The sequence below is a fragment of the Rhinolophus sinicus genome, linkage group LG01, assembly GCF_036562045.2.
Source record: "Rhinolophus sinicus isolate RSC01 linkage group LG01, ASM3656204v1, whole genome shotgun sequence".
In the NCBI taxonomy this organism is placed as follows: Eukaryota; Metazoa; Chordata; class Mammalia; order Chiroptera; family Rhinolophidae; genus Rhinolophus; species Rhinolophus sinicus.
The window spans coordinates 157,195,646-157,222,977 of record NC_133751.1 but is presented as its reverse complement, the minus strand read 5'-3'; the positions used below and the strand labels follow the sequence as shown (position 1 = coordinate 157,222,977).

Here is a 27,332-nt window from a genome sequence, read left to right as displayed (position 1 = left end):
GCTATGGTTTCTGACCATCCAAAAGGGTGTATTTTTCATATGCAAAAATGCTACCAAGTATTGTCTGCAAAATCTCAAATATGGTACGTAACAGTCTCAAACTTAACATCTGTAAAACAAAAATCTTAATTTTCACCCCCTAAACCTATTCCAATCTTACCCATTTCAGTTAACAGTGCCACTATTGCTAAGCAATGGGGTCCTCCTTGTTCCTCTTTTCCCTCTTCCATCACATTTCACTCAACAGCAAATCCTGCTGGCTCTACCTCCAAAATATATCTTCAATCAGACACTTAAAAGCAATGTTGTCTACATCACTGTAATGTTCTGTTCTCCCTTCTTTCACTCTTGCCCCCTACAGTGTTTTCTCTGCATAGCAGCCAGAATCACCTTAAAAATATAAACCATTTCATATGACCCCTAACGACTTAAAACTAAAGGCTATCAGCTATTCTTACCCCACACCATCTAGTTTTGTCACGCTCTTCAACCATTTCCTACCCTTCTTTCCATCACGACAATGATTTATAACGATGGTCATCTTCCTGGACTATGAAAATGTTGAGTGTTCTCGTTTCAGGGCCTTTGCATACGCTTGTCCCTTTGCTGACTTAAACTCTTCCCTCAGATTGTAATACGGCTGGCTCCCCTTCATTCAGAAACCAGCAAAATGTTTCTTTATAACACTACCTGAATTTCATCTGTTTATTTAGTATTTGTTTACTGATTGTTCCTCTTGGCTCCTCTATAAGCTCTATGAGACCAGCAACTTTGTTGATTGCAACTATATCTCCAGCATCAAGAAAACAGAAGGCACTGTGGAATGAACATTCTTACTGCAAACTGAGATGTAAGAAGTAAGCCCATTCCCCCCACATCCACTATCCCTTCTTTTTTTATAAGGGGGAAAAGTCTTTGCTTGAGCATGTAATTTAAATAAATGATCTTCAACCATGGAAATAAATAATCCTACAAAAAAAGACATTATAAAAGATTGATTCCTTACTCCCAACATAGTATTTCTAAATGGAAAAACCCGGTTTTCAAGAACGAAACAATTAGAAGCCAATTGCACAGGTATCTTTACTGTGCTTAGTATTTGAAAGATTTATCAATAACTAAAGTCAATAGTTCCTTTGAAAGAAATCATCAGCACTATCAGCTGGAACTTAAAGAAAAACCCACCTAAACCCTCAAACAACAGTGAATTTTTGTGTAACACAAGGAAAAAATACCACCTGCATTTTTAATAAGAGTACCTAGCTGGGCTTGAAAATGCAAAAATCTAGTAAGAAATATTTCATTATAGAAAAATTCTATTTTAATAAGTCTGTGTTAAATGCCAGTTTGCTGAGATTAAATATTTTCAAACATCAAATCACCATGACTACAGCATTACTCAAAAACACTTTCAAAGCTGCAAAATTTCAGAAATTTCCTAGGGACACAAACCACTGAATAAAACAAATACTGTATTAAGTATAGTTACATATTATTAAGCTAAATCATCTCGAACAGGGCTGGGAAGTAGGAACAAAAAAAGGGTAAGTGCTCAAAATATTTCTAACACTAAAGTTGAATAAAAGATGTAAGAGACTATTTCAGACCGCTTTCATTTTATATACAATTCATGTTACAATTCCATTAAGCTTACCAATATGGTATTTTCACCTATATGTGGATTGTTTGTAAGAGGGAAACCCCTCACGACAGCAGTAAATTGAGAGCTAATAGCACAAAAGTATGGGAGTGGGGGAAAAATATACACTGCAAAAACAGAAATAAAAACTAATAAGCAGAAGAGCCTGGACCCATTTAGGTCATAAACAGTCCTAACATTTTTAAACAGGATGTATACTAAATACGAGGTGTGATCAAAAGATATGGTGAAATTTTAAATTAAAAATTGTATTATAGTAAAAGACCATTGCCATTAACCCCCCCCCCCCAAAATACACTCCCTCGCTTTGAACACACTTATCCCATCAGTCCTTCCACTTTCTGAAGCATTTCTGGAAGTCCTCTTTCCTGAGCCTTTAAGGTCTAGGAATTCTGAGGCCTGTGGCTCCACCCCACCCTCTGGGCTTGAAGCTCCACCCTCAATCATTCTTCCTTTTTCTTGAAGGGTAGCACGTTTTCAGCTGAATAGTGTCATCAGCCTGTCTCCTGCCTATAGAATTTGGAAAGTTCATCAACCTTCCCTCATCCTGTCAGTGCAAACTGGCATTGTTTCTGCTGATATAGCATTCTCAAAACCCTTGTGGGCAATCTGTGTATGCCACAGGGGTTCACACCATTAGACAAAATGGTCCTCCACAGATCTTCCATATTTCTGGCTTTTGCTGAGATTACTGAAATCTGAGTCACATGCTTAATCTCCAGCAAGAGCAAAAGGTTATCTAACCACATTCTGGGCTTCCTCTCAACACTTTCCTGATAATGAATCTCCTAATTTTAGTGTCTTCTACATTATGGATAGGCTGATAATCTCCCAAATAATCAAGTCCTAGATTTTTTTTTTCTCATTTGGCATTTTAATTATGATGTGTCTTGGTGTGGGCCTCTTTGGATTCATTTTGTTTGTGACTGTGCTTCCTGGGCTTGTCTGTTTCCTTCGCCAGGTTAGGGAAATTTGCAGTCATTATTTCTTCAAATAGGTTTTCAATTCCTTGCTCTTTTCCTTTTGGTACCCCTATGATGTGAATGTTGGTATGCTTGATGTTGTCCCAGAGGTCCCTTAAACTCATTGTTTTGGATTTTTTTTTTTTCTTTTTGCTGTTCTAGTTGGGTGTTTTCTGCTACCTTATCTTTAAAATTGCTGGTTCCAGTCCTCTGCTTCATCTAATCTACTGCTGATTGCCTCTAATGTAGTCTTCATTTCAGTTATTGTATTCTTTATTTCTGACTGGTTCTTTTTTATGTTTTCTATCTCTTTGCTGTAGTTCTGAGATCACTGCCCATTCTTATAACAAGTATTTTGACCTCTACATCTGCTAAATTGTCTCCTTTTTGTTTAGTTCGTTTTCTGGAACTTTGTTCTATTCTTTCATTTGGGACGTTTGTCTCCCCATTTTGGTTGCTTGTTTCTACATATTAGATAGACCTGTTATGTCTGTCTTAGTAGAGTGGCCTTATGTTGTAGGTGTCCTGTGGGGCCCAGTGGCACAGTCTCCCTGGTCAATTGAGCTGGGTGCTCCAGGTGTCCCTTGTGTGGGTTGTGTGTGTCCTCTTGTTGTAGATGATCCTTGATTGCTGGTTCTATGTCAATGGGAGGGACTGACCCTCAGGCTGATTGGTTTTGAAGACTGGCAATAACTACAGTGCAAGGCTAACCCTATGGAACAGGATTCACTTTAGCAGGGCTCTGGTACCTGCCACTCTGCCTTTTGGATATGTGGCCAGCAGAGGCAGCTGGGTAGTGCTCCGGTGCAGTCCAGAGCTGGTCACTGGGTGTGCTGACCCCGATGCCTCCTGAGAGGGGTCCCAATGCATGCCACAGTCAGCTGCAGCCTGTGCCCTGTCCGGGGCCAGCTGGCCTGAGCCACAAAGCCATCCACTGATGGCCACCACCCACACTGGGCTTAAAGGTGCCTGGATGAGGCCAAGCCTCGAACCAAGGCCAGCTCCAGTCAGTGCTGGACTTAGGGCTGCTCAGCAAGAGATACGGGGCACACCAAGGCCAGATGCTGCTTGTTTGGGGTTTGTGAACTTTTGAGAGCTTTTAGGGAAGTCCACAGTATGAGCCAAGACAGGTTGTTTATATGGAAAAGCCACTGGAAGTGGCTTGGGTGGGCCTGCAAGTTTGGTGGGACAGGGTTCTGGAATCACCAGGGTGGGGACAAATGTATGGAGATTCAGATATGGTCTGATACAATTCAGCTAGGCTCTCTGGTATTACGTAATAAAGAGCTCTTTTCTTCCAGTTTCCAATAACATGTTCCTCATTTCCTTCTCACCAGAGGAACCTTTAAATATTCCTATTTCTACCAACATTCTATTTATGATGATATATATATTCTCCAACATGATATAGGCTTTCTCTCCCATGCGCCTAACTTTGTTCTGAGCACTCACCAGCAGTGCCTTTAACATCCATGTTTCTACCAACAGTCTGTTCAAGGCAATTATGCTTTTTCTATCATGTGCCTCAGAATTCTTCCAGTCACTACCCATTACCCATTTCCAACGACACCTCTACAGTTTCTTGTTATTCGTTATAGTAGCACCCTGCTTTCTGGTACAAAAATCTGCATTAGTTTCCTGTGGCTGTTGTAACAAGTTACCACAAACTTAGAGACTTAAAACAACAGAAACTTATTCTCTCAAGAATCTAGTAGCAAAGTCTAAAATCATTATCACTGAGCTGAATCAAGGTGTCAATAGGACCACACTTCCTCCAGAGGTTCTAGAGGAGAATATTTCTTGCTACTTCTGATTTCTGGCTCCCAGCATTCCTTGGCTTGCGGTCACATCACTGTCTCTGTGGTCACACTGCCTTTTGGGTGGCCATTCTTCAGCCTGCCACAGATGCATACTCTTCAGTGTCTCTCTTTGTCTTCACTCTTTTGGTCCATTTGTTTCAAATAGTTTTATAATGTAATCAGCTTAATTATCCATGTTCATAAAGGAATATATTAGCAAAGTTTGTGGAATTAGAAATGCAGCCAGAGATATTTAAATAGGCAAATTCTACATGAAGTAAAAGTAGAAAGTTTAGCTATTTCCCGCCATCTTATTTAACTTCTGGGTAAAGAAGTAATTTTCACGCACATAATAAAAAGCAAAAGTTGGTAAATAAAATACAACTTTAATCATAAAAGTGAAGGTTTTCATGGAGAAGGTGCACTCAGAAAACAGATCAGCTAAGGAACAAAATAACGAGGTTAATTGAAATGATAGGCAATCATCTCCATCACTAAAGATTGAATATGTGGTTTTAAAGCTACTATATAACAGATTCTCTCCTCCCTCAAACCTTTAAATTTTAAAGCCTGTTTTATACTCAAGTGGAAAACAGTCTAAAATTTAATTCTCTTCTTACCTCTACACAGTCAAAGTTCTCATCAACTTTCGATGCATATTCAACGCGGAACATTGTTGACAGGCTACCAGCAATATAGTATAACAGGATCTTCAGACCCTTGTAACCAAAAGCAGTTTCACTGAAAGGGGAAAAAACAGTAGTAATCTAAGACCCCAAAATGAGTCTTTGTGAAGTCATTACATAGTATTAATCCTACATATAAACAAGTTTAACTTCACAGGTAGTTTCAAGAGTTTAAACTATATTTATTAAAAAAAAAAAATCTGTAATGATACTGTGCTTCAGCTTTCCTCACTTATAAAATAAGAGAGAATAGCAGCACCAACCTCAGAAATGTTGTTTGGGTTAAATAAGTAAGTTAATACATGTAAACTGCTTGTCACAGTGACTGGCACAGCGTACAAAGAACTCAATAAATGCTTCCTACCACTGCAACAGCTGCTGCTGCTGCTACTGCTGCTTTTACTAGTACTAGGAGGCATTTTACATTAGAGACAAGTAGTGTTAAACTAGCACCTGGCTAGGCAAGCAGCTAAGATGTAGACTTGGCCCTGTCCTTCCAACTTACCACTTGCTTCCATCACCAACATCCAGAGCTACTGAAAGTGGTCATAGCACCTGTCTAATTACAGCCCGTTAGGAACTCGGAAAGCAGATGTGGAGTTGCTGCTACTTTTCCAACCCTGCTCCCTGTTATCAATCTATGACTTGCTATTCCCTTTTGCAGCTTAAAAAGAGTCTTAAAAAGTGAATTCTAAAATATCCAGAATAGGTAAATCTATAGACACAGAAAGTAGATTAGGAAGGGTGGGGGAAAAAGAGACGGGAGGGAAATTGGTTATGAGTATTTTGTTGGGAGTGATGAAAATGTTCTAAAACTGACTGTAGTGATGATTGAACAATTCTGAATATACTAAAAACCACTGAATTGTATAGTAAATTATATCTCAGTAAAGTTCTTAAAAGTGAATTCTGAAAGAAGAATGCTTAAAAGAAGCAGTGTCATTTCCAGATTTCTGTCTTGACTACCAAAATAAAATATGAGCAGTTTCCATTCCAGGACTCTGAAAATTATGTGCAGTTAAGGAGAAAGAAGTGGCAGTGGTACTAGGATCAGGACTGATGTCATGCTTGAGTCATAAGATACGGGATTATCACAATTATGTGACTGCCATCTGTCTATCTCAGAAGAAAGCTATGCCAGCATACCACTCAATGACATACAACCAGACAAGTCTATGTGCAAAATGCGATTAAACAGTATCTATAAAATCACATCCTACCCACTAAGATATTACCACAGAAATAAATTTTCAATAGCAGTGAGAAGAGACTAGCTCCTTAAAGACAGAAATCCAACGAGAAAACATTCTTTCTTATTTTTGTAATAAAAATAAAACCTGTTTAAGATATGAAAGATTCAAATTTTGGCATGAATCAATATGTAATAAAATATTATTATTAATATTTAAACACATAAAATGCCCAATCTGATACATTAATAACAAGAAATTCTCAGGAAATGTGAAGAGACATTTGTCAATTTAAAAACACATTAAATAAATATGCAAACGATGCTGAAATAATACATAAGAAAAATAGCCGTGAAGGGAAATATTTTAAATGCCAACTATGTCTAAACATCCTTCCCTAATACAACAAACGAGTGTTTCCTTGGGAAAATGGCTGACTCTAGAACTAACAGAGAAAGTACTAGACGAATCTGGAACATCTTATTGTATCAGAAAGTAAAGTGTCCCCCAAATGATGACGATATATCAAAAGGACTCAAAAGCCAGTTGGACAGGGTAGCCACTTGATGAACCTGGGATGATTTCAACATCAAAATTAGTAACAGGAACAGATTGTATCCCATTGAATTAAAAAAGAATCTTTGAATCTATTCTGTTACTAAAAAAATACAGAAGAGGAAGAGAAGCTCTACCTTACAGTAGAATGCCAACTAATAAATGTAGAAGATATGACAGAGTAGAAAAATCACCATTTTATAATCAGTAAAATACTGATTAAGGTTAAGCATCATTAACGGATTTAAAAACTACTGAGTACAAGCTTGACAGGAAACACGGTATTTTTCAGTCTCAGAGTATGTCCCCACAGATTATATATAAATAACAAAGGGAAAAACATTATCCTTACAGTGGAGAAACCTGGCAGACACCTCCAAACTAAGTAATCCAAGTTAACTTCACCAACAATGGGACAAACAGATATCATGGACTTTCTGATACGACACACCAAGAAGGACACAACCTATGCCATAGTACTATGAAAATATGTGTTATATGAATTTAATCATGAAAAAACGAACTAATCCAAAACAAAGGTTTAAAAAAACTAACTTCCTCTCCACAAAAATGTCAAAGTCATGAAAAACAAATAAAGGCTGAGGAACTGTTTCAGATTAAAGGAGACTAAAGAGATACAACTAAATGTAATATGTGATTCTAGATTGAATTCAGGAAGGGGAAAGTTTGTTATAAAAAAATCACTGAAAATCAATTGGCAAAATTTGAAATGTGGACAATATATTAGAAAATAGTACTATAGCAATAGTAAATTTCCAGAGTCTTGATAATTCTACTACAGTTAATGCCCTAGTTTTTAGAAAATACACACTAAAGAATTTAGGCGTAAGGAATCTAGATATATCTAACCTACTCTCAGATGGTTCAACAAAAACGTATTAATATATTTATATAAGAAGAGAGAATGATTAAAGCAAATATAGCTAAATGTTAACAACTGGTGGATCCAGGTAAAGGCTATACAGAGTACTATTCTTGCAACTTTCTGCAAACTTGAAATTTTTTCAAAATCAAGTTTATAAAAAGGTAACTGACTCTTCTAATAATGTTATCAAAGTATAGGAAATTAAAGAACTACACTGAATATCGCAGGACATTATCTTTGAAGTTGTTTTTAAAAATAAATTTCTCTTAACTTAGTTGTCAGAGAATAACAACTTTAGCTTTCTAGCTCTAGGGGAGTGCATTCTGTACTAGAAGCAGTATAGCAAAGTGGTAGGAAGTAAAAAGTAGTAGTTGCGAATATGGGCTCTGCAGTCAAATTGCCTGAATCTGAACTTTGGCCATTCACATATCCTTAGGCAACTATCCAATTCCACCAATGCACAATATAACAAATAATACCATTGCTAAGACTGTTGTGAGAATTAAATGAAATAATGCATCTATAGTACTAAATGATACATAGTAAACTGGTGTCTCAATGTCAAAAATGTCATTCTTATATTTTAAAATAAATTACATGAAAAATAACACTAAAGAAAATAAATTCTGATTTCTAAATCTTAAAAAAGAATGATTTTTTTTTTTAAATTTGCCATACTAATTTGGCAAACATCTTACTAAGTTACTTACTCATCCCCAAAGAGTTGATGGGTATATTCAGGAAAGAAAGTTCTAATGTCATTCTCAAGATCTTCAGGAAAACGAACTGTTTAAAAGAATGAAAAATACAGAGGTATTAAAGATATTAAAGGTGACAGGTATTTCCATTTCAAGAATTTCACTATACTAGGATACAGCCAACACTTTTCTTACTTAACATGTTGCTTTTCCATTAAATGATTTACACTGGATTCTCAAGAGACAAATGAACAATGAAAATTAGAATATCATTTTGAGGGCTTCAGCGTCAAAAAAACTACTGATTCTAAGAATCAGAAACTAGGCATGACAGAGGCATCTGATTTAATTTTTACTTTTCTGTATGTTTATACACAATGCAAAGAGTAAAAGAAAACAAAACCAAAAATGACACTTTGTGACAAGAAAAGCTACAGCATCAAGGAAACAAAAACAGAACGCGTGATAGGAAACATTCTGAGAACAAGAACAAACTGAGTTTGACGAAGCCCATGTCATCACATCATTCATGACTACAAGATAATATTTATGTTTCTTGTTTTGCTTTGTTTTTGCTATTAAAAATAATGCTGCAATGACATCCTTATATATACCTTGCTGTGCTTTTACAAGTACACACAAGGTAAATTCCTGGGAGTAGAAATACTTAATAAAAGTATTGAAATATTTTTATAAATACTGCTTAAGTGCCCTCTGAAAATAATGTTAACAGTTTACACACCTACCAGCAGCTACTTAAACTCCTTTGTTTCCCACATCCTTGACAATGCTCTGTACCCTCAATTTTCATTTCTACCAATCCAAAATGGAAATGGGTATCCTGTTGGTATTTTTATTTGCAGGTATTATGAGTACTGATATTAATGGACATTTCCCCAGTTTATCTTATGAAAAAAACTTTACTAAAAAAAATCCTTAAGCAATTGAAAAATGAAAAAGATAAGTTGTAGATGAAAAATTTCTATCACTGTTCTCACAGAGCAGGACACGTGCAGGTTATGAAAGTTACCATTTAGCAGATTACTGATTTACAAAAAGAAAGGTATCTTTCACTGTAGAGATCGGGCAGTCACCACCTTTCCAAGTGATCTTAATTAGAATCACTCATTGCTGGATAGACCAACATTACGTGCCTCCTGATTCAATGCAATATAATGCATACAGCATTACCTATGAAGTTTTTAGCAAAACAATTTATCCTAAATCTAGTCAGCTTTGTATCTTCCAAGGGTAGGGGAACAAGTTACACACTACCAAAAGAAAACAGAAAAATCAAAAGAAAAATGTAGATTTGTCTAATAATTCTACACAATGACTACTCTTCCAAATAAATTTCATGGGTGTGACAGTCCTTGTGGGGTGAGAGGGACTGTTCTGGATTAAGAGATTAAAGAAACATCACAACCAAACACAATACATGATCCTTGACTGGATTCTGGTTTAAATAATTTTTTACAAAAAACTATTGAAGACTTTCAAGGACAAACCAGGGACATCAGATAATTACATGATATCAAGTAATTACCATTAATTTTCTTAGGTGTGATAATGGTATTATGTTTACATGTGAGTATTCATGTAGTAGGACATGTGCTTTGAGGAAACTATCATGATGTTCAGAAACCTGCTTTCAAATAATTCAGCAAAAATACAAACCTAATAAAGCAAATATGGCAAAATGCTAATTGAATGTAGGTGTCAAATATATATGTAAGTCTTGTTTTAGCCTCTCAAATTTTCTATATATTTGCAAATTTTCATAATGAAAATTTAAAGAAAAAAGGTTCTAGGCAAATACAACAAAATGTTAAGATTTGAAGATGAGTGATGGAATCACAGATATTCGTCAGTTTGCCCTTTATTTTTTTGCATGTCTGTAATATTTCATAATAAAAAGCAGTCCAATATGTTTAGACTCACTAACCTAAAAATTCCCACTACTGCATCTTTAATATTTAAAAATATTTGGAAGTCTCCAGAAATTATTAAAAATTAATTTTAAACTACTGCTTGTAATATAACATATAGGCTTTGGTAATGATGGGTAGAGACATGGATAGAGAAAAAGACAAGCAATTATAAAGTGTCATAAGCCTAGTTACAGTAACTATTTTTATAATTTAGATTGGCCTTCTTCAAATGCCCCTTTCATTCACATTAATGAGGTTTTACTATTTCAGCATGGAGTTTAGTCCACAGAAAATACGAACTAAAAGAAAAAGAAAGTGACAAGTTTTTTTTTTTAAAGTAAAACTCAAATAGCTTAAGACAAATATATAATTAAATATTTACTGTTTGGATTTGATTAGGTTTTAGGGATTATACATTGAGAAGATACCAAGGGCTATACTTGATAGAGATTAGAATGAACATTATCTTCTTAAAAGAGGGTTTTTAAGGTAAAAAGTCCTAGGCCTAGACAAAACAAACAAGTGGTGCTAAGGACACAAAGAATAGGTCAGTCCTTTTAATAAATAAGGCACAAGTGCGAGTTTGCTATTCTCAAAACAACAACAAACAACCCTCAATACTTATATAACTATAGTAATTACTATGAAAGAAATTAAATCAAATTTCTAAATTTGCTTATTCTGGACATTTCATATAAATGGAATCATATAGTATGTGGCCTTTTGTGTCTGGCTTCTTTCACTTAATATGTTCTCAAGGTTGATGCATATTGAAACAATACCAGTAGCATTCCTTTTTGTGGCTGGATAATAATTCTACTGCATGGATATACCATATTTGTTCAACCATTCTTCAGTTAATGAACATTTGGGATGGTTCCACTTCGGAGCTATTTTGAACAATGCTATTGATATTCATGTACTGCAAGTTTTTGTGTGAATAATGTATGCCAACATTGGATATACTCTTCAGGAGCAGTCACACACAAGGTAATATGTTATTAACAATATTATTAGCTGTCACTTGAACATTTACTGTGCGCCAGGCAATTTGCTAAAAATTTCACACACACTATTGTAGTTAATCCTCACAAGAGCTACAGAACCTCCATTTTATAGCTGAATAATACAAAAAGGACACTGATTTGCTCAAAGTTACCAAGTTGGTAAGTAGCGGCGTTAAGGCCAAATCAATATAAACATGTACATGAAAACATGTACAAAGTACAAACTTTCTTCTGGATATCACAAACATTAAATCTTTTTAAGTTTTTCTACAGTAGAGTTATGTCAGCAAAGCAAAAGAGCAAGCAGCAACCCAAATGTAAAGACGTTGAAGAATGATGAAATAAATTATAAACACGAAATGGTTTATATAATCATAAAGCCATGTTATTGAGAAATATTTGGCAATATAGGCAAATGTTCACAATGCACAGTTAAGTGAATAGAACATGATACTGTGATCTTAATTTTATATAAGAGAAATAATGTAAATGAATATATACCTAAAAAACTAGAAGGAAACACCTCAAATTATAATACAGAAGTACTTATTCTGGGTGATGGAATTATGTCATTTTTATTTCTTATATTCTTCATTTTTCAAAATGTCTATAAAATATGTAATGTTCCAATAGAGAAATATGCAATATAAAAATCTGAAATAATTTAAATGAAGCACGAAAAATTTTCTTCCCAGGAAAACCTATGTCACTCACATTTTTGGAAAAAAATGAAAAATCAGGGCCTGGAATACTAAATGGCACCTTACTGCAAACAGAGCATAGGACCAGCAATGAATGTACTTTTTGAATATACCCATATATATGTATAATTACACTTACATAAAGTTCTAAAACAGGCAGGCAGAACTAATTTTGGTGAAAGAAATGATCAGAACAGCAATCACCTTGCAGGGAGCAGGGACTGCATAGGAAGGAGCAAAGTTCTGTCCACTGAGAGGCCTGCTCTCATTAATGTTAGAGCCATACTCAACAGCAATGAGTTCACCTGCTCACCTAGCAGAATTTAGCTTCAAAATACCATTTTCCACTAAAAGAAACCAGGGCTCCTTGGAGAAATGGCTGTTTTCAGAGCCGTGGCAGAGAAAACAGATGAGCCCGCAACATCCTGTTGCAGAAAGTAATCAAAGTATGAAGTAATCAAATAATGAGGAGGACATGTGAAAAAGAACCAGCTTGAACTGGGCTCTCACTGGCCAAGTCAGGGATAACATGAACACCAAAATACATTAATAGTAACTGGTTACAATCAACTAAATAAAATAGAAAATAAATGAAAAAACTAGAAGTTTAATGAAAAACTGAATGGGGTGCAGTGAGATGTGCACCTCACTTCTGTGATATTCCTACCAAAGAAAGTATAATCTGCAATAAGCCATGAGTAAACATCAGACAAACACAAATTGAGGGACATACAAAATAAGAGCCTGTAATCTTCAAAATGGAAAGGTCATCAAAGTCAAGAGAGACAATTATTCCAATCTGAAGGAGACAAAAGAGACAGGAAACCAAATGTAAGTCCTGATTCTAAACTGGATCCCTTTGCTGTAAAGGGCATTTTGGGACAACTAAGGGAACTTGAATGGAGTCTGTGAATTAAATGGTGATAATGTACTAATATTAATTTCCTAATTTTGATGGTTATATTCTGGTTATGTAGGCTAACGTTCAAGTTCACAGGAAATATACACTAAAGTATATGTAGTGATGGTTCATCAAGTCAGCAATTTATTCTCAAATATTTCAGGGGAAAAAAGATTTTTGTATTTATCCTTCCAGCTTTTCCGTTAAGTTGGCAATTGTTTCAAAAACAAAACAAAACAAAGAGGAATGTAACCCACCATATCTGCTGCATGTCTCAACCCCCCAAAAATTGGGTTTTAAATTAAAATTTTAAAAAGCAGCTATTTTGGGGGTAAAAACGTGTGTTTCATTGTAGTATATAAATTGTACATCACTTTTTAAGAAGTAAAAATAAGTTATCTAACTTTATCCCGTCTATTCTTCCAGCTATCCCATTTCTCAACTCCACTTTACAGCAAAACTCTTCAAAAAAAAAAAAAAAATCTATACTCCATTACTCTAATTCCTCTCCTCTTATTTATCTTAAACTACTATGAAGAGGTAGGTCCTATGACTCTATCACTTCTCTTGGAAAAAAATCATTAAATCACTAAATCCCAATAGTCCTTGTTACTAGAACTACCAGCAAATATTTGACAAAGTTGATTACTTCTTCCTTCTTCAAACACTTTCATCATTTGGCTCCCAGATCTTATCCTCCCAAGCTATGCTTCGCAGTCACAATGGCTTCCTTAATGTTCCCTGAACATGTCTAGCACATTCTGCACTTGCTCTTCTTTGGCTTGGTAGACTCATCTTTGAGCTACTTAAATGGCTCAAAGAGTCACTTCTTTTAGTATCTACTCAAATGTCACCTTAGCAGGACCCGATCACCCTATTATTTTCTCCATAACACATATCACAACTTGTCATGTATTTATGTCTGTTTCCCGTAGCCAGAATGAAAGTTCCATGAAGAGAAGGACTATTTGTATACTGTTCTATTTCCAGAGCCCAGATAAATGCATGCAACATAGCACAGCTAAATAAGTGCTGAGTGAACTTAAAAATATAAAGATTATCTCAGTAGAATTTACAATACACTGTATTGTAAAAATAGGTTATATGGATTTTTAGTAGGATCTAATATACAAGAGAGTAGGAGGAAGGGCAAACATAATTATATAGGAAAAGATAGGAATGAGAAAGTGCAAGGAACCAATACAAAAATAAGATGACAAAACCAACAAACAATAAATGTAAAGGAGATAAACTGACTAGGTAAAAAAAAATTATACAATCAAATCCAAACATGTTTTCAATAAAAGATATACCTACAATGAAGATAGATACCTGTATGCCGATGTTGATAGAAGCATTACTCACAACAGGCAAACGGTGGAAAAAAACCCGTGTCCATCAACAGATGAATAAACAAAATGTGATATATATACATAATGGAATATTACTCAGCCATAAACTGGAATGAAAATCTGACAAATGCTACAATATGAAACACTAGCCAAGTGAAGGAAGTTGAAAACATTATGCTAAGTGAAATAAGCCACACACAAAAGTATAAATACTGTATGACTCCACTTAAACAAAATACCTAGAATAGGTAAATTCATAGAGACAGAAAGTAGATTAGAGGTTACAAGGGGCTGGAGGAAAAGGCAAGTGAGGAGTTAACAGTTTCTGTTTGGGGTGAAGAAAAAGTTTTGAAAGCCAATACTGGTGATGGTTGCACAACACTGTGAATGTAATTAATGCTACCTAACTGTACACTTAAAATGGTTAAAATGAAATACAGAAAAAAAGATTCACCCTTTCTCCAGTAACCTAACCCCCACAGCATCAAATCCCTGTGGGAAAAGTATGCCTGTCAATCACTCACACACAAAGTGAAAACAGCTTGCCATGGGAGGAAGAATCTTGGGATAAACCTTAGTGAAATTACTGGTATATGGTCGAGCTCAAGTTATCCCATGTGCCTAGCAGAGTGCCTGTCACACTGTAAGTTTCAACAAACATTTATCCAGAGAAGGTGGGAGGGAGATAGGACAGGGGGGGCTGAAGAGAAAGAGGGAGGGAAGAAGGAAAGCTGGTTTAAAGAAAGCAAGTTACTGCTATTGATTGTAAAAGGATTAGAATAACCAAATAACTCAGTCAATTTTAGCTGTCATATATGTGTAGAACTTCAATTAAGTGGATTTTGATGTGGGGAAAAAATATATACTAAAAATTATTCTTTATAGTTTGCTCCACACACTATTAATAAAAATAGAAAAATAGAATGGAAGTGGAGATCCCATTTATAATAGCAATAAAATATGTGAAATACCTAGGAATAAACAAGAAACATTTATTTTCTATAAAGTTTAAAACTCTACAGATAGACATGAAAAGGCCCAAATAAATAGGAAGTATTCTTGCTATTAGAAGACTCCATAAGAATGTTGATATAAAGATGTTGATTGTCTTAAATTGAACGTAAAATTAATTAAGACCTCAATTTAAAAAAAAAAAAAATCAATAAATAATCATTTTGGAATTTCATAAAATGTTTATGTAGAAGAATAAACATTAGCAAAAACTTAGGAAAACTCTTAGAGTAATGAGTGAGACATAGTCACATCATACATTTGTCACATTTATTCTAACAGTACACCAATGACTCAGGGACAAAAGTAAACCAAAGATATGATATGTTAGTATGATAAAAGAGAAATTTTAAATCATTAATGAAAAGACAACAAATTGGCAGGTGGATAATTGGCTAGCTCATCTGGAAAAGCATAAAGCTGGATTCCTATCTCTTAACTTATATCAAGATTCAAAGGTTTCAATTTAAAAAAATTTTTTCAAAGAAATGAATTTCTTTATAATCTTAGAGTGGGAGTAGCCTTTTTATAAGACATGATGAAAACTCATAAAAAGAAATTTCCCTAGATAAAAAGTTTCAGCTTCTATATAAGAAACCGAAAGTCAAAACTATGAAAAAAATATCTGCAATGTATGACCAAAAAGGGGCTGATTCTCTTAGAATATAAAGGATACACTTCTCTTAGAATTAGAAATCAACTTTAATTATCAAATCAAAAAATGGTCAAAAACACAGTAAAAAAAAAGCCCAGAAAATCAAATGTTGTCAAGGATGTGGAAAAACTGGAACTTTTGTGTACCACTGGTGGAAATGTAAAATGAAGCAGCCACTATGGAAAAGGAGGTTCCTCCAAAAATTAAAAATAGAATTACTACATGATCCAGCAATTCCACTTCTAGGTATATACCCAAAAGAATTCAAAGCAGCATCTTGAAGAGATGTATTTACACCTCCATACTCACAGCAACCTTAGTCACAAGAGCCAAGAGGAGGAAGAACCCCAAATATCCATCAACAGATGAATGGATAAACAAAATGTGGCATATACATACAATGGAATATTATTCAGACTTAAAAGGAAAGAAATCCTGTCACATGCTATAACATGGATGAACCTTGAGGATATTATATTAAGTGAAATAAGGCAGTCACAAAAGGACAAATACTGTATGATTCCACTCATATGAGGTATCCACAGTAGTCAAATTCTAGAAACAGAAAGTAAAATGGTGATTGCCAGAGGCTGGGTGGAAGGGGCCCAAAATAGGGAGTAATTTAATGGGTAATTTCAATTTTGCAAGATGAAAAAGTTCTGAAGATCTGTTGCACAACAATGTGAGTATAATAACACTACTGAACTATACACACAAAAATGGCAAAGATGGTAAATTTTATGTTACGTTTTTTACTAGAAATTTTTTTAAAAGTCTACTGTGAGGAGAACACAGTCAATTCATATAAGACATCAAAATGACCAAAAGTAAAAAGCAAAACTGCTTAATCTCACTAATAAACAAAATGCAAATTAGGGCCGGACGGTGGCTCACGCAGTTAGAGCTCCACGCTCCTAACTCCGAAGGCTACCTGTTTGAATCGAATCCCACATGGGCCAGTGGGCTCTCAACCACAAGGTTGCCGGTTCAATTCCTCAAGTCCCGCAAGGGATGGTGGGCAGCGCCCCCTCCAACTAGCAATGGAAACTGGACCTGGAGCTGAGCTGCGCACCCTCCACAACTAAGACTGAAAGGACAACAACTTGACTTGGGGAAAAAAGGCCTGGAAATACACACTGTTCCCCAATAAAGTCCTGTTCCCCTTCCCCAATAAAATCTTTAAAAAAAAATGCAAATTAGAACACGAAATCATTTTTACTCATCAGAAGGGCAGGGTGTTGTTTTTTTGGAATGACAATATGCAACACTGACCAGGGTATAGGTAAAAAGGCAATCTCAAAAAACTCTGGTGTAAATACAGGTACCTTTTTGGAAGGTAATTTGGCAATTGCTACTAAAGTAAAATATGTTCATGTCTCTTTGATCTGGCATAGTGGTTCTCAAACAGGGGCAACTTTACTCATCACCTCAGGGGATACTTGGCAATATCAGAAGACATTTTCGGTTGTTGCAACTGGAGGATAATGTTACTGTCATCCAGTGAGTGGAGACTAGGGACACTGCTAAACATCCTACAATGAATGCATAGAATAACAAAGAAATATCTAACCCAAACAAAGAATTACCTAACTCAAAATGTCAATAGTGCTGAAGTTGAGAAACTCTGATCTAGCATTTCAATTTCTAGTCATACATTCCATCGAACAATCACACTAGTGGTAAAATAAACACAAGGATTCTTTTGAATAGCAAGAGGAATAGTCCCCCAATAGGGAATACTTAAACAAGTTATGATATAGTTATAGTATATTACATAATTTAAAAGAATAAGGTAGATCTATATGTAGTTATAGAGAATGATACTCAAGACACTGTTAAGATAAATAACAAAATAGCCTTACAACAGGATCCTGGTTTTTGAAAAACAATGTCTGCACAAGGGAAAAAAATCTGCATCAGTATTATCTTTGTAGTGAGGGGTCAGGGGACCATTAATTTATATGTCATCTTCTTTGCATTTGTTTTGTTTCTACTGTTTAAATAATAATAGCTAACATTTACTAGGAATTTCTAAAAGTCAAGTTGTTTAAGCACTTGAGTTTAACCCATCTTTCATCTTTACTATTAACTCCATTTTAAAGATAAGGAAACTAAGGCATGAAAAATGATGGAACCAGAATTTATATGCATATAAACAACTTTATTGAGGTATAATTTATATACCATAAAACTCACTTGTTTTAAGTGTATAATTCAATGACTTTTAGTAAATTTAAAATTACGCAACCATTGCCACAATCTAATTTTAAAATATTGCCATGGCCCCCTAAAGAAATCTCATGCTCATCTACAATCATTCTGTTCCCACCCTCAGCCCCAGGCAGCCACTAATCTACCTTCTGTCTCTAGATTTGGCTTTTCCAAACATTTCGTATAAATGGAATCATACAGTATGTGGGGGTTTTTTTGTCTGGTTTCTTTCACTAGAATGTTCTGAGGTTCATCCATGTTGTGGCATTAGCCAACATTCATTCCTTTTTACTGTCAAATAGTATTCCATCATACAGATATACTTACCATACTTTGTTTATCCATTTACCAGTCAATGGGTATCTGGGTTGTTTCCATTTTTTGGCTATTGTGAATGCTGCTGCTACCGTGCTTCCCCGAAAATAAGACCTAGCTGGACAATCAGCTCTAATGTGTCTTTTGGAGCAAAAATTAATATAAGACCCGGTCTTATTTTAAGACCGGGTCTTATCTAACATAATATAAGACAGTGTCTTATATTAATTTGTCTTACATTAATTTTTGCTCCAAAAGATGCAGAAGAGTTGTCTGGCTAGGTCTTATTTTTGGGGAAACAGGGTATGAACATTCACGTATGAGTTTTTTTTTAAGGATATGTGTTTTCATTTCTCTTCGGTAGATACCGAAGAATAGATTTGCTGGGTCATATAATAAATTCATGTTTCTACGATTTTAAGAACTTGCCAGACTGTTTTCCAAAGTAGTTGCATCATTTTACATTCCTATCAGCATGAGTGCTTTCCACATCCTCACCGACGCTTATTGTCTATGATTTTTATAAGGAAAAAGGGTAAATATTTTTAAGAGGCTGAGACCACTGATTCCTGTCACTTTTTGTTACACTGTACTTCATATATATACATATGTATATATATATATACATATACATATATCTGTATATATAGATATAAACTCTGCCACCTCTCAAACATCTACCCACTCCATGACATAAACCAAGACTGAATAAAATCTGAATGTGTTCAATAAATGGAGAAAACTATATTTACATAAACAATTGCTCTTACATAAAATTCGACTTCAAATTTTAAAAGAAAGACTATATATACACACACAGTACATAAATAAATACCACTTAAAAATGGCATACATACCTAATTTTAGTTCAATTGCTGTGTTGGTGTTACATTTATACTCTGCCAGTTTCTTCTCCACTGCACTCTTATATTCAACCAAAAATTTCTCCATAGCACCAAATCCTAGGAGAAAAAGGTTTTTAAAATGTCAGGTTGCAAGAGGTTTAAGTTGTCAAACCTAAAAGTAGGGTTCTTATCAGAATTGGAATAAAGGTAAAATTTAAAGCATTTTAATAGATCATGAAAGCACAAGTCATTCTCCACATATTCCTAAATAAAATGTACATTGTCTAAGTGCCTCATTATAACACAGACAAAACATCACTTCTGAGATAAAGGCTTATGAACTAGGCCTGCTTTACATAAATGAGTAAACCTGAAAATTAACATTACAGACTACCGACATCTCTAAATATTTAATACTAATATAAATTACCTGCTAGGATTCATACCTACCTATATAGCCGTTCTAAAAAATATATAAAAAGGATGCCACTGTTCCACTAAGAAATAAAGTGAGAATGTCCTTTGATAATTACAGTAGCATTTCATTTCTAATACTGGAAAAATGCTATCCAGAGTACTTCTAGACCAACTATTAAAAAACCATCAACTGATAATGCATAGCTTATTTCAAGAAGGACACAAAGAAACTGGTAACTATGGTTACCTTTAGGATAAGAGAACGAATGGGGACAGGGTTAGAAAAGAAATTTTTCACTATATCAAATTTTTTTTTTTTTTTTTTTTACCACCATCTATGTGTAGTCATAAACTATTCCAGCCTACTGGAATAACGAAGTGGTTTTAAAATGTGGCTAGCCATCAATATACATAACAAATAATTAACAACGGAAGAAGTCATTATCAAGAGGAACTTTCAAGCAAAGAGGGTAATAAATCTGATGAAATTCTCGTAAACATAAAAATTAGTAAAAACTGAGGCGAAAAAGTCATAAGCAGAAACAAAAGTGGTACAATCACATGCCATAAACTTCAATAAGTGGTTAAAACACACATACACAGAAAATGGGGAACACTTGAGGCTGTATAGATCAATGATTTGGAGTCAGAGTTAGAATTCCCGCATTCAAATCCAGTCTTCATTTATTTACTTGATCTGTGAACTAGAGCACGTTACTTGACTTTTCTGACCCTAATCTATTAAACTAAGACAACAGAACCCACCTGGAGGAATTTATGTATAATCTAAGCAACAAGATTTAACTTCTGAAATCATATATGAGCTTAATCCCCACAATTCTGTAACACAAGCAAATACTCTACCAGCTCCATTTCATATTCAAAACCTCAGGCTTAGATTTATTTGCTTAAAGACACCCAACTAAGTGGAGCTGAGATTCGAATTCAGGTGTGATTCTTATTATACACCTTCTGCAATACAGGTGTCCCACCTCTTTTATAGTAGCACTGTACCCCAAGATCCTACAGCTCTTCCTTAAACATCTGCAGAGCTCATGCTGTATAGCCTGTCTATCCAGCACATCTGTAAGTGTAGTGAAACTACTGTGAAGGCACTGGGAAAGAAAAGAAACACAAACGGTCCACATCAAAGGACATGGAACTGGGGGTAAAATACAGTATATACTCACATCAAAACAGTCTTTATACATGTACAAAATAATGGCAATTATTAGTTACTAAATGTTGTAAACTGAAGAGACTCAATAAAGAGCAGAATAGAATGACAATTATACTGTAGTAGACACACTCTAAAAGAGTTTAGATGATGAAAGCACGTGAGAACCTCTTTCTCACAGGAAACCTAAATAGATCCTAGGATCTAAAGTGTGGAAGATTAAGATGACGACGAAGTCAGTCAAGATTCAAGTGAGAGCCGTACTGCAGGGCAACAGGGTAGTGGAAGGCGGAGGGAGCTCTGGAACAGGAGGATCTGAATATTAAAATCAGCTGGCGGGAACAGAACCTGACTAGTGTAGCTGAGGCAGCAGTGGGCAGAAGCACCGAGAAGAGAAACAGGCCTCAAAGCATCTGGCACTTTCCAAGTCCAAATCCCGACGCTTTTCCCTGGCCTCTACGTCCCTCCGCAGGGGCCAAGTTCTTCGCCTGAGGCGCAGAACCCCAAGCAGTTGGGGGCGGGGGCACAAACCTCTGCCGACCAGGAGCTGCGCTGAGAGTTCCGCACTTCCAGGCTGAAGCAGGCCTTCTGGAACCCAGGCTAGAGTCCGAAAGTTCCAGGAGGGCACTGTCACCACCGTCTCGGCGTTCTTTCCCAAACCTGCCCGCCCCCTCCCCCTGGTAAACTTTTCCCGGGAACTTACCGGCCATTTCCGAGCTGCGAGCACCCGGGGCTGAGGAAGGACGAATCAACCCGCGCGCTCCCTGGCCGGAAGTGAGCTCACTGTCTGACGCATTCCCCCGCCCACCAATCAGAGGAGGAGGTTCGAGGCGCGGGGTGGCGGAAGCAGCTCCAGAGGCGGGGCGAACACCTCCGGGAATGCTCGGACTGTTGCCTTAGCCACGGCGGGTGCGGTCTGCCGTTTCGCAGGCCTGAACTACAGGAGGAGGCCGCAAAAGGCACCTTGTGTGTTGAGACGCTCGCTGCCCCTGGGAAAGTTTCTTTGGGATTGATTTGAATAATATACATACCTTATGGCTGTTTTCTATTCCTCTCTAACCATGTTTTGGAGACTGATAGAAAAACTTAAACCTGTGGCATGGACGGTGGATCGAAACACCTGAGCTCTAATTTAAAATGTAGAAACTGAGTTGCGGTTGCAGGAGAAATTTTCACTTATTAGTTTCTATTTTTGCTGTCAATACTTCATTTTTCTTTTTCTCTCATGGGTTTTTGTTTGTTTGTTTTTAACTGTATACCGTGTGATACCGTATCAGTTTAGGTATTCTGCTTTTACTCTTAAGAGTACTAAGCAACCAACCATTTAGTGCACCTAAATTGTTACGTAGTACCTCAAGGGGCCTGATTTGGTCCTACAGGTCTCAATTCCTAGTAGCCTGAACCACATCACAATGTCGTTTGGGGCGATTGGGCTGGCTACTATTTAGTAACTGTTCTAACTATTTGTTCCAGGGGGTAAGCTATTTTTTTTTTTTTTTGTATCCACAAATATTCCCACAATGTTGTCCATACACTAGAATGTCTTGTCTCAATAAATGTTGCTTAATAGGTTTTACAATGATGCTAGAGCTAAAATGGACCCTTGAGATGATGGAACTAATACATCCTTCATTTTAGAGATGAGGAAACTAAAGCCCAGAAAAGAGAGGCTGCCCAAGGCACACTCAGTATACAGCCTATGCAAGAGTCCAGTTCTCCAATACCCCAGTTTTTGTTCCACTACATGGAGATGGCCCCCCTGAATATAAAGATCAGAAAAGGTACTGAGAATGCTCAGATCCTTTTCCTTTAGCCTTAATAAAACACCAGAAATTGTGATCATAATGTGTTAAGAAGAAAACTGAAATTAATGCTGTAATCAATGACATTATGGATCAAAAAAGGAAAACAATTTTTTGTAATTGTTTTTTTCTCAAAATGGCTAGACTTACCATTTCTTTCCAAAACCACCTTATCTGTAGATAAGTCAATTGCTGACAAGCAATTATCCTTATAAGAAATCAAGGAAATTTTTCTTAACTGTAGCAAATCTGAAACAGATTAGTCCTGTGACTTTATGGTTAGTTGTAGGAAAGAAATATGGTGAAACCTACATGTGATAAATATGAATAAAAAATAAGATGAATATGAATAAGAAATATGATGGAACATCTGTGACTAGCATTTAGTATGATCAGCTTGCAAAATTGAGGTTACATTTTTAAATGATCATAACTGTTCACACATTTATTAAAATATCACAGAATATATGTTTAGATACAGTTTACCTAAAAGATAAAGAATGGCTTCTTTCACAAAAGTAAAATTACCAAAAAGGCAAATGTATTCCCTTTTTTTCTAGGGTTTTCCCCTCTCTTTTTAAATTTATATTTTATCTTGTTCTGAAGGGGATTCAGGAAGTGAATGTTACCACCATGGAATAAAATATCTACAAAAAGGAATGTGCTGTTCTTATATATATGGAAGAGGCAGCATAGTGGTGTGGAAAGTTCAAGTCTTACTAATTTTAGTTCTACTTCTTGATTGTGTGACCTTGTTTCATCTATTAAGTGGAGATAATATCTTCAGTTATCACACTGGTTGTTGTGAAAATCAAATGGAACAATATTTCTGAAAGAGGTTTGTAAACTGTAAAATTTTACGTTACTATGAGGTGGTATTAGTATAATAACATTTATTCTGGAATAAATGGCCTGGAAAAGGCTTTTTTCTTCAGAGAAAAAGGCTATGTTACATTACTAGCAATGAACTAACAACCATGTGTTTGCTATAAATTCAAGAGCATAGCATCTAGTAAGTTTTGCCATTCTGTCTTGAAACCTTCAGAAGGGATTTAAAAAAAGAAATGGCATGAAAATACAGTCATCAGAAAGTAGAGGTAGGAAATCTGAGATCTAAAAGAAAAATGTAGGCACTTGATGTGTCGTTATATCAAAATATGTACTACCGCTCTACAGACAATAATAGCTAGTTAACTCATTTGTTTAGCTCATAGTGCTAATGCTATGGGGGTGGAGTAGGAGTTTCAGAGCTCCTAGAACAGTTATCCAGAATCCCCTATCCAGCTAGGTGACTGCCATAGGGGATAAAAGAAAGAAAATAAAAACAGACTAGCTCACATTGAAAACTACTGTTAGAGGAATAACTTAAAGACACACATTACCAACAGTCTGCACATTCCATTTTTTTAACTCTCATATACTACCCATAGGTGTATAAACTAGTACTTTTTGAGAAGCAATTGAGCAATTTTAACAAATTAAACAGAATTTTCAATTTGTATATCTTTTGAGCTAACGGTTCCACTTATAAGCATTTGTCCTACAAAAGTATTTACACGAGATGCAAAGATATGTCAACAAAAATGTTCAATGAAGCATTAATTTTACGAGAAAATTGGAAGTAGCCTAAACATTCATCAAAAGGATCTGGCTAATATATACTGACTTGGGAAAATATCTACTACATAATAGGTTTAAAAAAATTATACATTATAATGTTATTTTATTTGTATAAAAAAGTGCATTTGGATATAAACATAGAAAACATTTGAAAGCATACCTAAAAAGTTTAACTGTGGCTGCCTCTAGGAGGGGAATTTGGAGATGGAGATTAATAAGGGATTTTTAAAAATTACTGTTGCTTCTTTTAATGAGGATGTGTTGGCTTCTTTCATAATTAGAAACTTATCCATCATTTTGGAGTTTTTTAGACATGGTTGCTAACTCCTTACCCTCTTCTTTACATTCTATAAATTATGATACATACAGAATCAAAGAGAAGCAGCTTAATTGAAAAAAAGGAACAGTTCATTAAAAATTAATATTTCTAGTTTTGCATTCTGTCATTATTTATAAGCAAAGAATAGTCACAATGAGGGGAAAGCACTGTAATTGCTTATACTTGGTTACAAAATGACCATCCAATGATGCCTGCTTTACTTTTTGAAACTATAATTAATAAGAATGGCATTAAATGTGTATGTATACTTCAGGCAAATAGTACAATAACGCCCATGATATTTCAAATTCCATAGTTAAAATGCTATTTCAAACATTAATACCTTTGTCAGTTTTAGCCAAAAAAAAAAAAAAAAAAAGCCCATTACTCCCATTTTAAATGTTTCTGCTGTTGTTTTATGTCATTTCTAATGTGGAAGAACTTCAGGGTAGGGGGAGGAAGAAGAAAACTTTATCAAAGTTATTTAGATATTAAAGAAATTAAGCTAAAAAGTGGTGAAAATTATGACTAGAAATATTCACTCTAAACTGATAAATTGTTTCAGTGATTCTGCCTTTTTAATTATTGATTGTGGTAAAACACATCACATAATATTGACCATCTTAATCATTTTTTAAGCATGTGGTTCAGTAGTGTTAATAATGTTCATATTGTTGTGAAAGCTGTCATTTTAATTAATTTATTATTATTATTATTTTTTATTTCAAGGAGGGTGTATCTCAAAACGGCCCATGTGGTGATCGAACCAGCAACCTTGGTGTTATGAGCACCACGCTATAACCAACTGAGCTAACCGGCCACCCCAAAGCTGTCATTTAAATGAGTTGGTTTTCAGCCAACTCCTTTGTAAACCGATTTAGCCATATCGCTATGCACAGCAAGACTCTTAACTTCCTATGCTGTGGACACAAAGTGAGGAGCTTTTATACCAGCTGTATAATGCTGTTAAGTATTTAATTCAAGAATTATAGGATTATAAAATGTTTAAAGAACTATAAAATAAAATTTAGCTTTATGGTAGCGTTTCTTCTAAATTTTTTTACAAATCAGAATTTTAAGGGAATATACATATGTGTGTATGTATATTATATGTGTGTATATATATACATATGTATATGCATATAGATATATATATGTACATATATATACATATATACATTTCAACAAGTCACTGTGCAAATTTGTAAAATTAAAAGAATTCTTTCTGAAAATTTTGCTAAAGGGAATCCAGAACTTAAATTTGTCATTAATCTCATCAACACAAGGCTGTCAATGTATCCCTTTGCCAATCTCTTGAATGAGCTAAGAGGAAGAAAGGGTCAGGCCAACTGACCTCTTTGTTAAATACATAGAGGTAAGAAGGGTGTATCGGTAGGGTTAGGATGCATTTAAAGAATAAAAGGTTTACTTTTTTATATCTTTGTAAAATCGAATTTTGTTATATACGAGGAACTTTATGTTACTATAGGTATACTGTTATTTTTTTATATAGTTTAAGAGAAACTAAGGTACTTTGAGTAATATAGAAACAGGAATTTTAGAGCAAATTGATTTTAGAAATCAGGTAATCTAGTCATTGTCATACTTTTTTATTTGGTATACAAATACATAAAACTTTTGTTCACGTTACCTTAAAAATATGTATCTAATATATGTTGACTACTGTAAATTCCTATATTAAATATTACTATCATTAACTTTTTATTTTTGAGACAAAAAAAGAATATGAATACTCATTATTAATATATTTTCTACTCCAGTCCATCACCTGCGCTTCCCTGAAGATCTCTGACTTAATCCTACCCTCTTGCTTGAGGTTTCTCAGCAAGTAACTGATAGAGCTGAGAGTGTGACCCAAGTCTCTCAATTAGGTCCTATGTTTTTCCACTTTTCCCTTTCTTGCTGTAGAAAGGGTTCATTTCCCTCATGAAATCCTTTACTTTGGAGAGATAGTCATTGTATCTGGCACATGGTTGACACTTACTAAATGTTTGTTAAATAACTTTGCAGTAATACCATCAAGAACACAATTTCTCCCCCAAACAACTAAATTTCCAGTTTTGTTAAAGCACTTCATGGTTCTTGGGCCTGGAAATTGCTAGTTTCTTTGTTTTAAAACATCCTTGAGCATGTGATTAGAATCAAAGAGATTAAATCACCTCATTCACGTTTAACTAATTACTACCAACATGTGTGTGACACAGGCCGTTCCTTCTTATTGTTCTTTGGTTGTCACCAGGGAGTAGCCTTGTCCTAGAGCGGGTAATCAACACAATTGCCAGACATGCTCTTTTGCCAGAGTAAATTTATCCTTGGCATAACGGCTCCAAAGACAAGATTCTCTAGGCCACAGGGGTATTCTTGTAGACAAGCCCAAATCACCAGTAGCTCTGGCTTTCCCAGATAATTTTAACTCAGATTAAGTTCTAGTTTTCTTATAGAGCTCTAAGAAAGCCTAGCTAGTTCTTATCAGAAGCTTACCTTCCTCCTCTATACCTCCTTCTCTATTCTTCAATCAGTTAAACACCTAAGCATTCAAACACTAACTGTAAGCTGCTATCTCCCCAAACCTAGGTCCTATTTGGAATATACTTACAGAGTTGAAGAGAGG

General features: G+C 35.3%; 2 protein-coding genes across 2 annotated transcripts in view; one reads left to right on the top strand and one right to left on the bottom strand.

Annotated features, from left to right (window-relative positions):
* HAT1 (histone acetyltransferase 1) overlaps nt 1-21,747 on the bottom strand; it is a 45,156-nt gene extending 23,409 nt beyond the window's left edge. The window contains exons 1-4 of the mRNA XM_019727432.2: nt 21,663-21,747; nt 19,378-19,482; nt 8,449-8,524; nt 5,042-5,162 (exon numbers count right to left, since the gene is read on the bottom strand). Of these exons, the coding sequence (XP_019582991.1) occupies nt 5,042-5,162; nt 8,449-8,524; nt 19,378-19,482; nt 21,663-21,669 (309 nt within the window). The 5' untranslated portion in view covers nt 21,670-21,747. The remainder of the gene's footprint in view (nt 1-5,041; nt 5,163-8,448; nt 8,525-19,377; nt 19,483-21,662) is intronic.
* Nucleotides 1-27,332, top strand: part of SLC25A12 (solute carrier family 25 member 12) — a 161,142-nt gene that overhangs the window by 39,412 nt on the left and 94,398 nt on the right. The gene's annotated exons all lie outside the window — the stretch shown is intronic.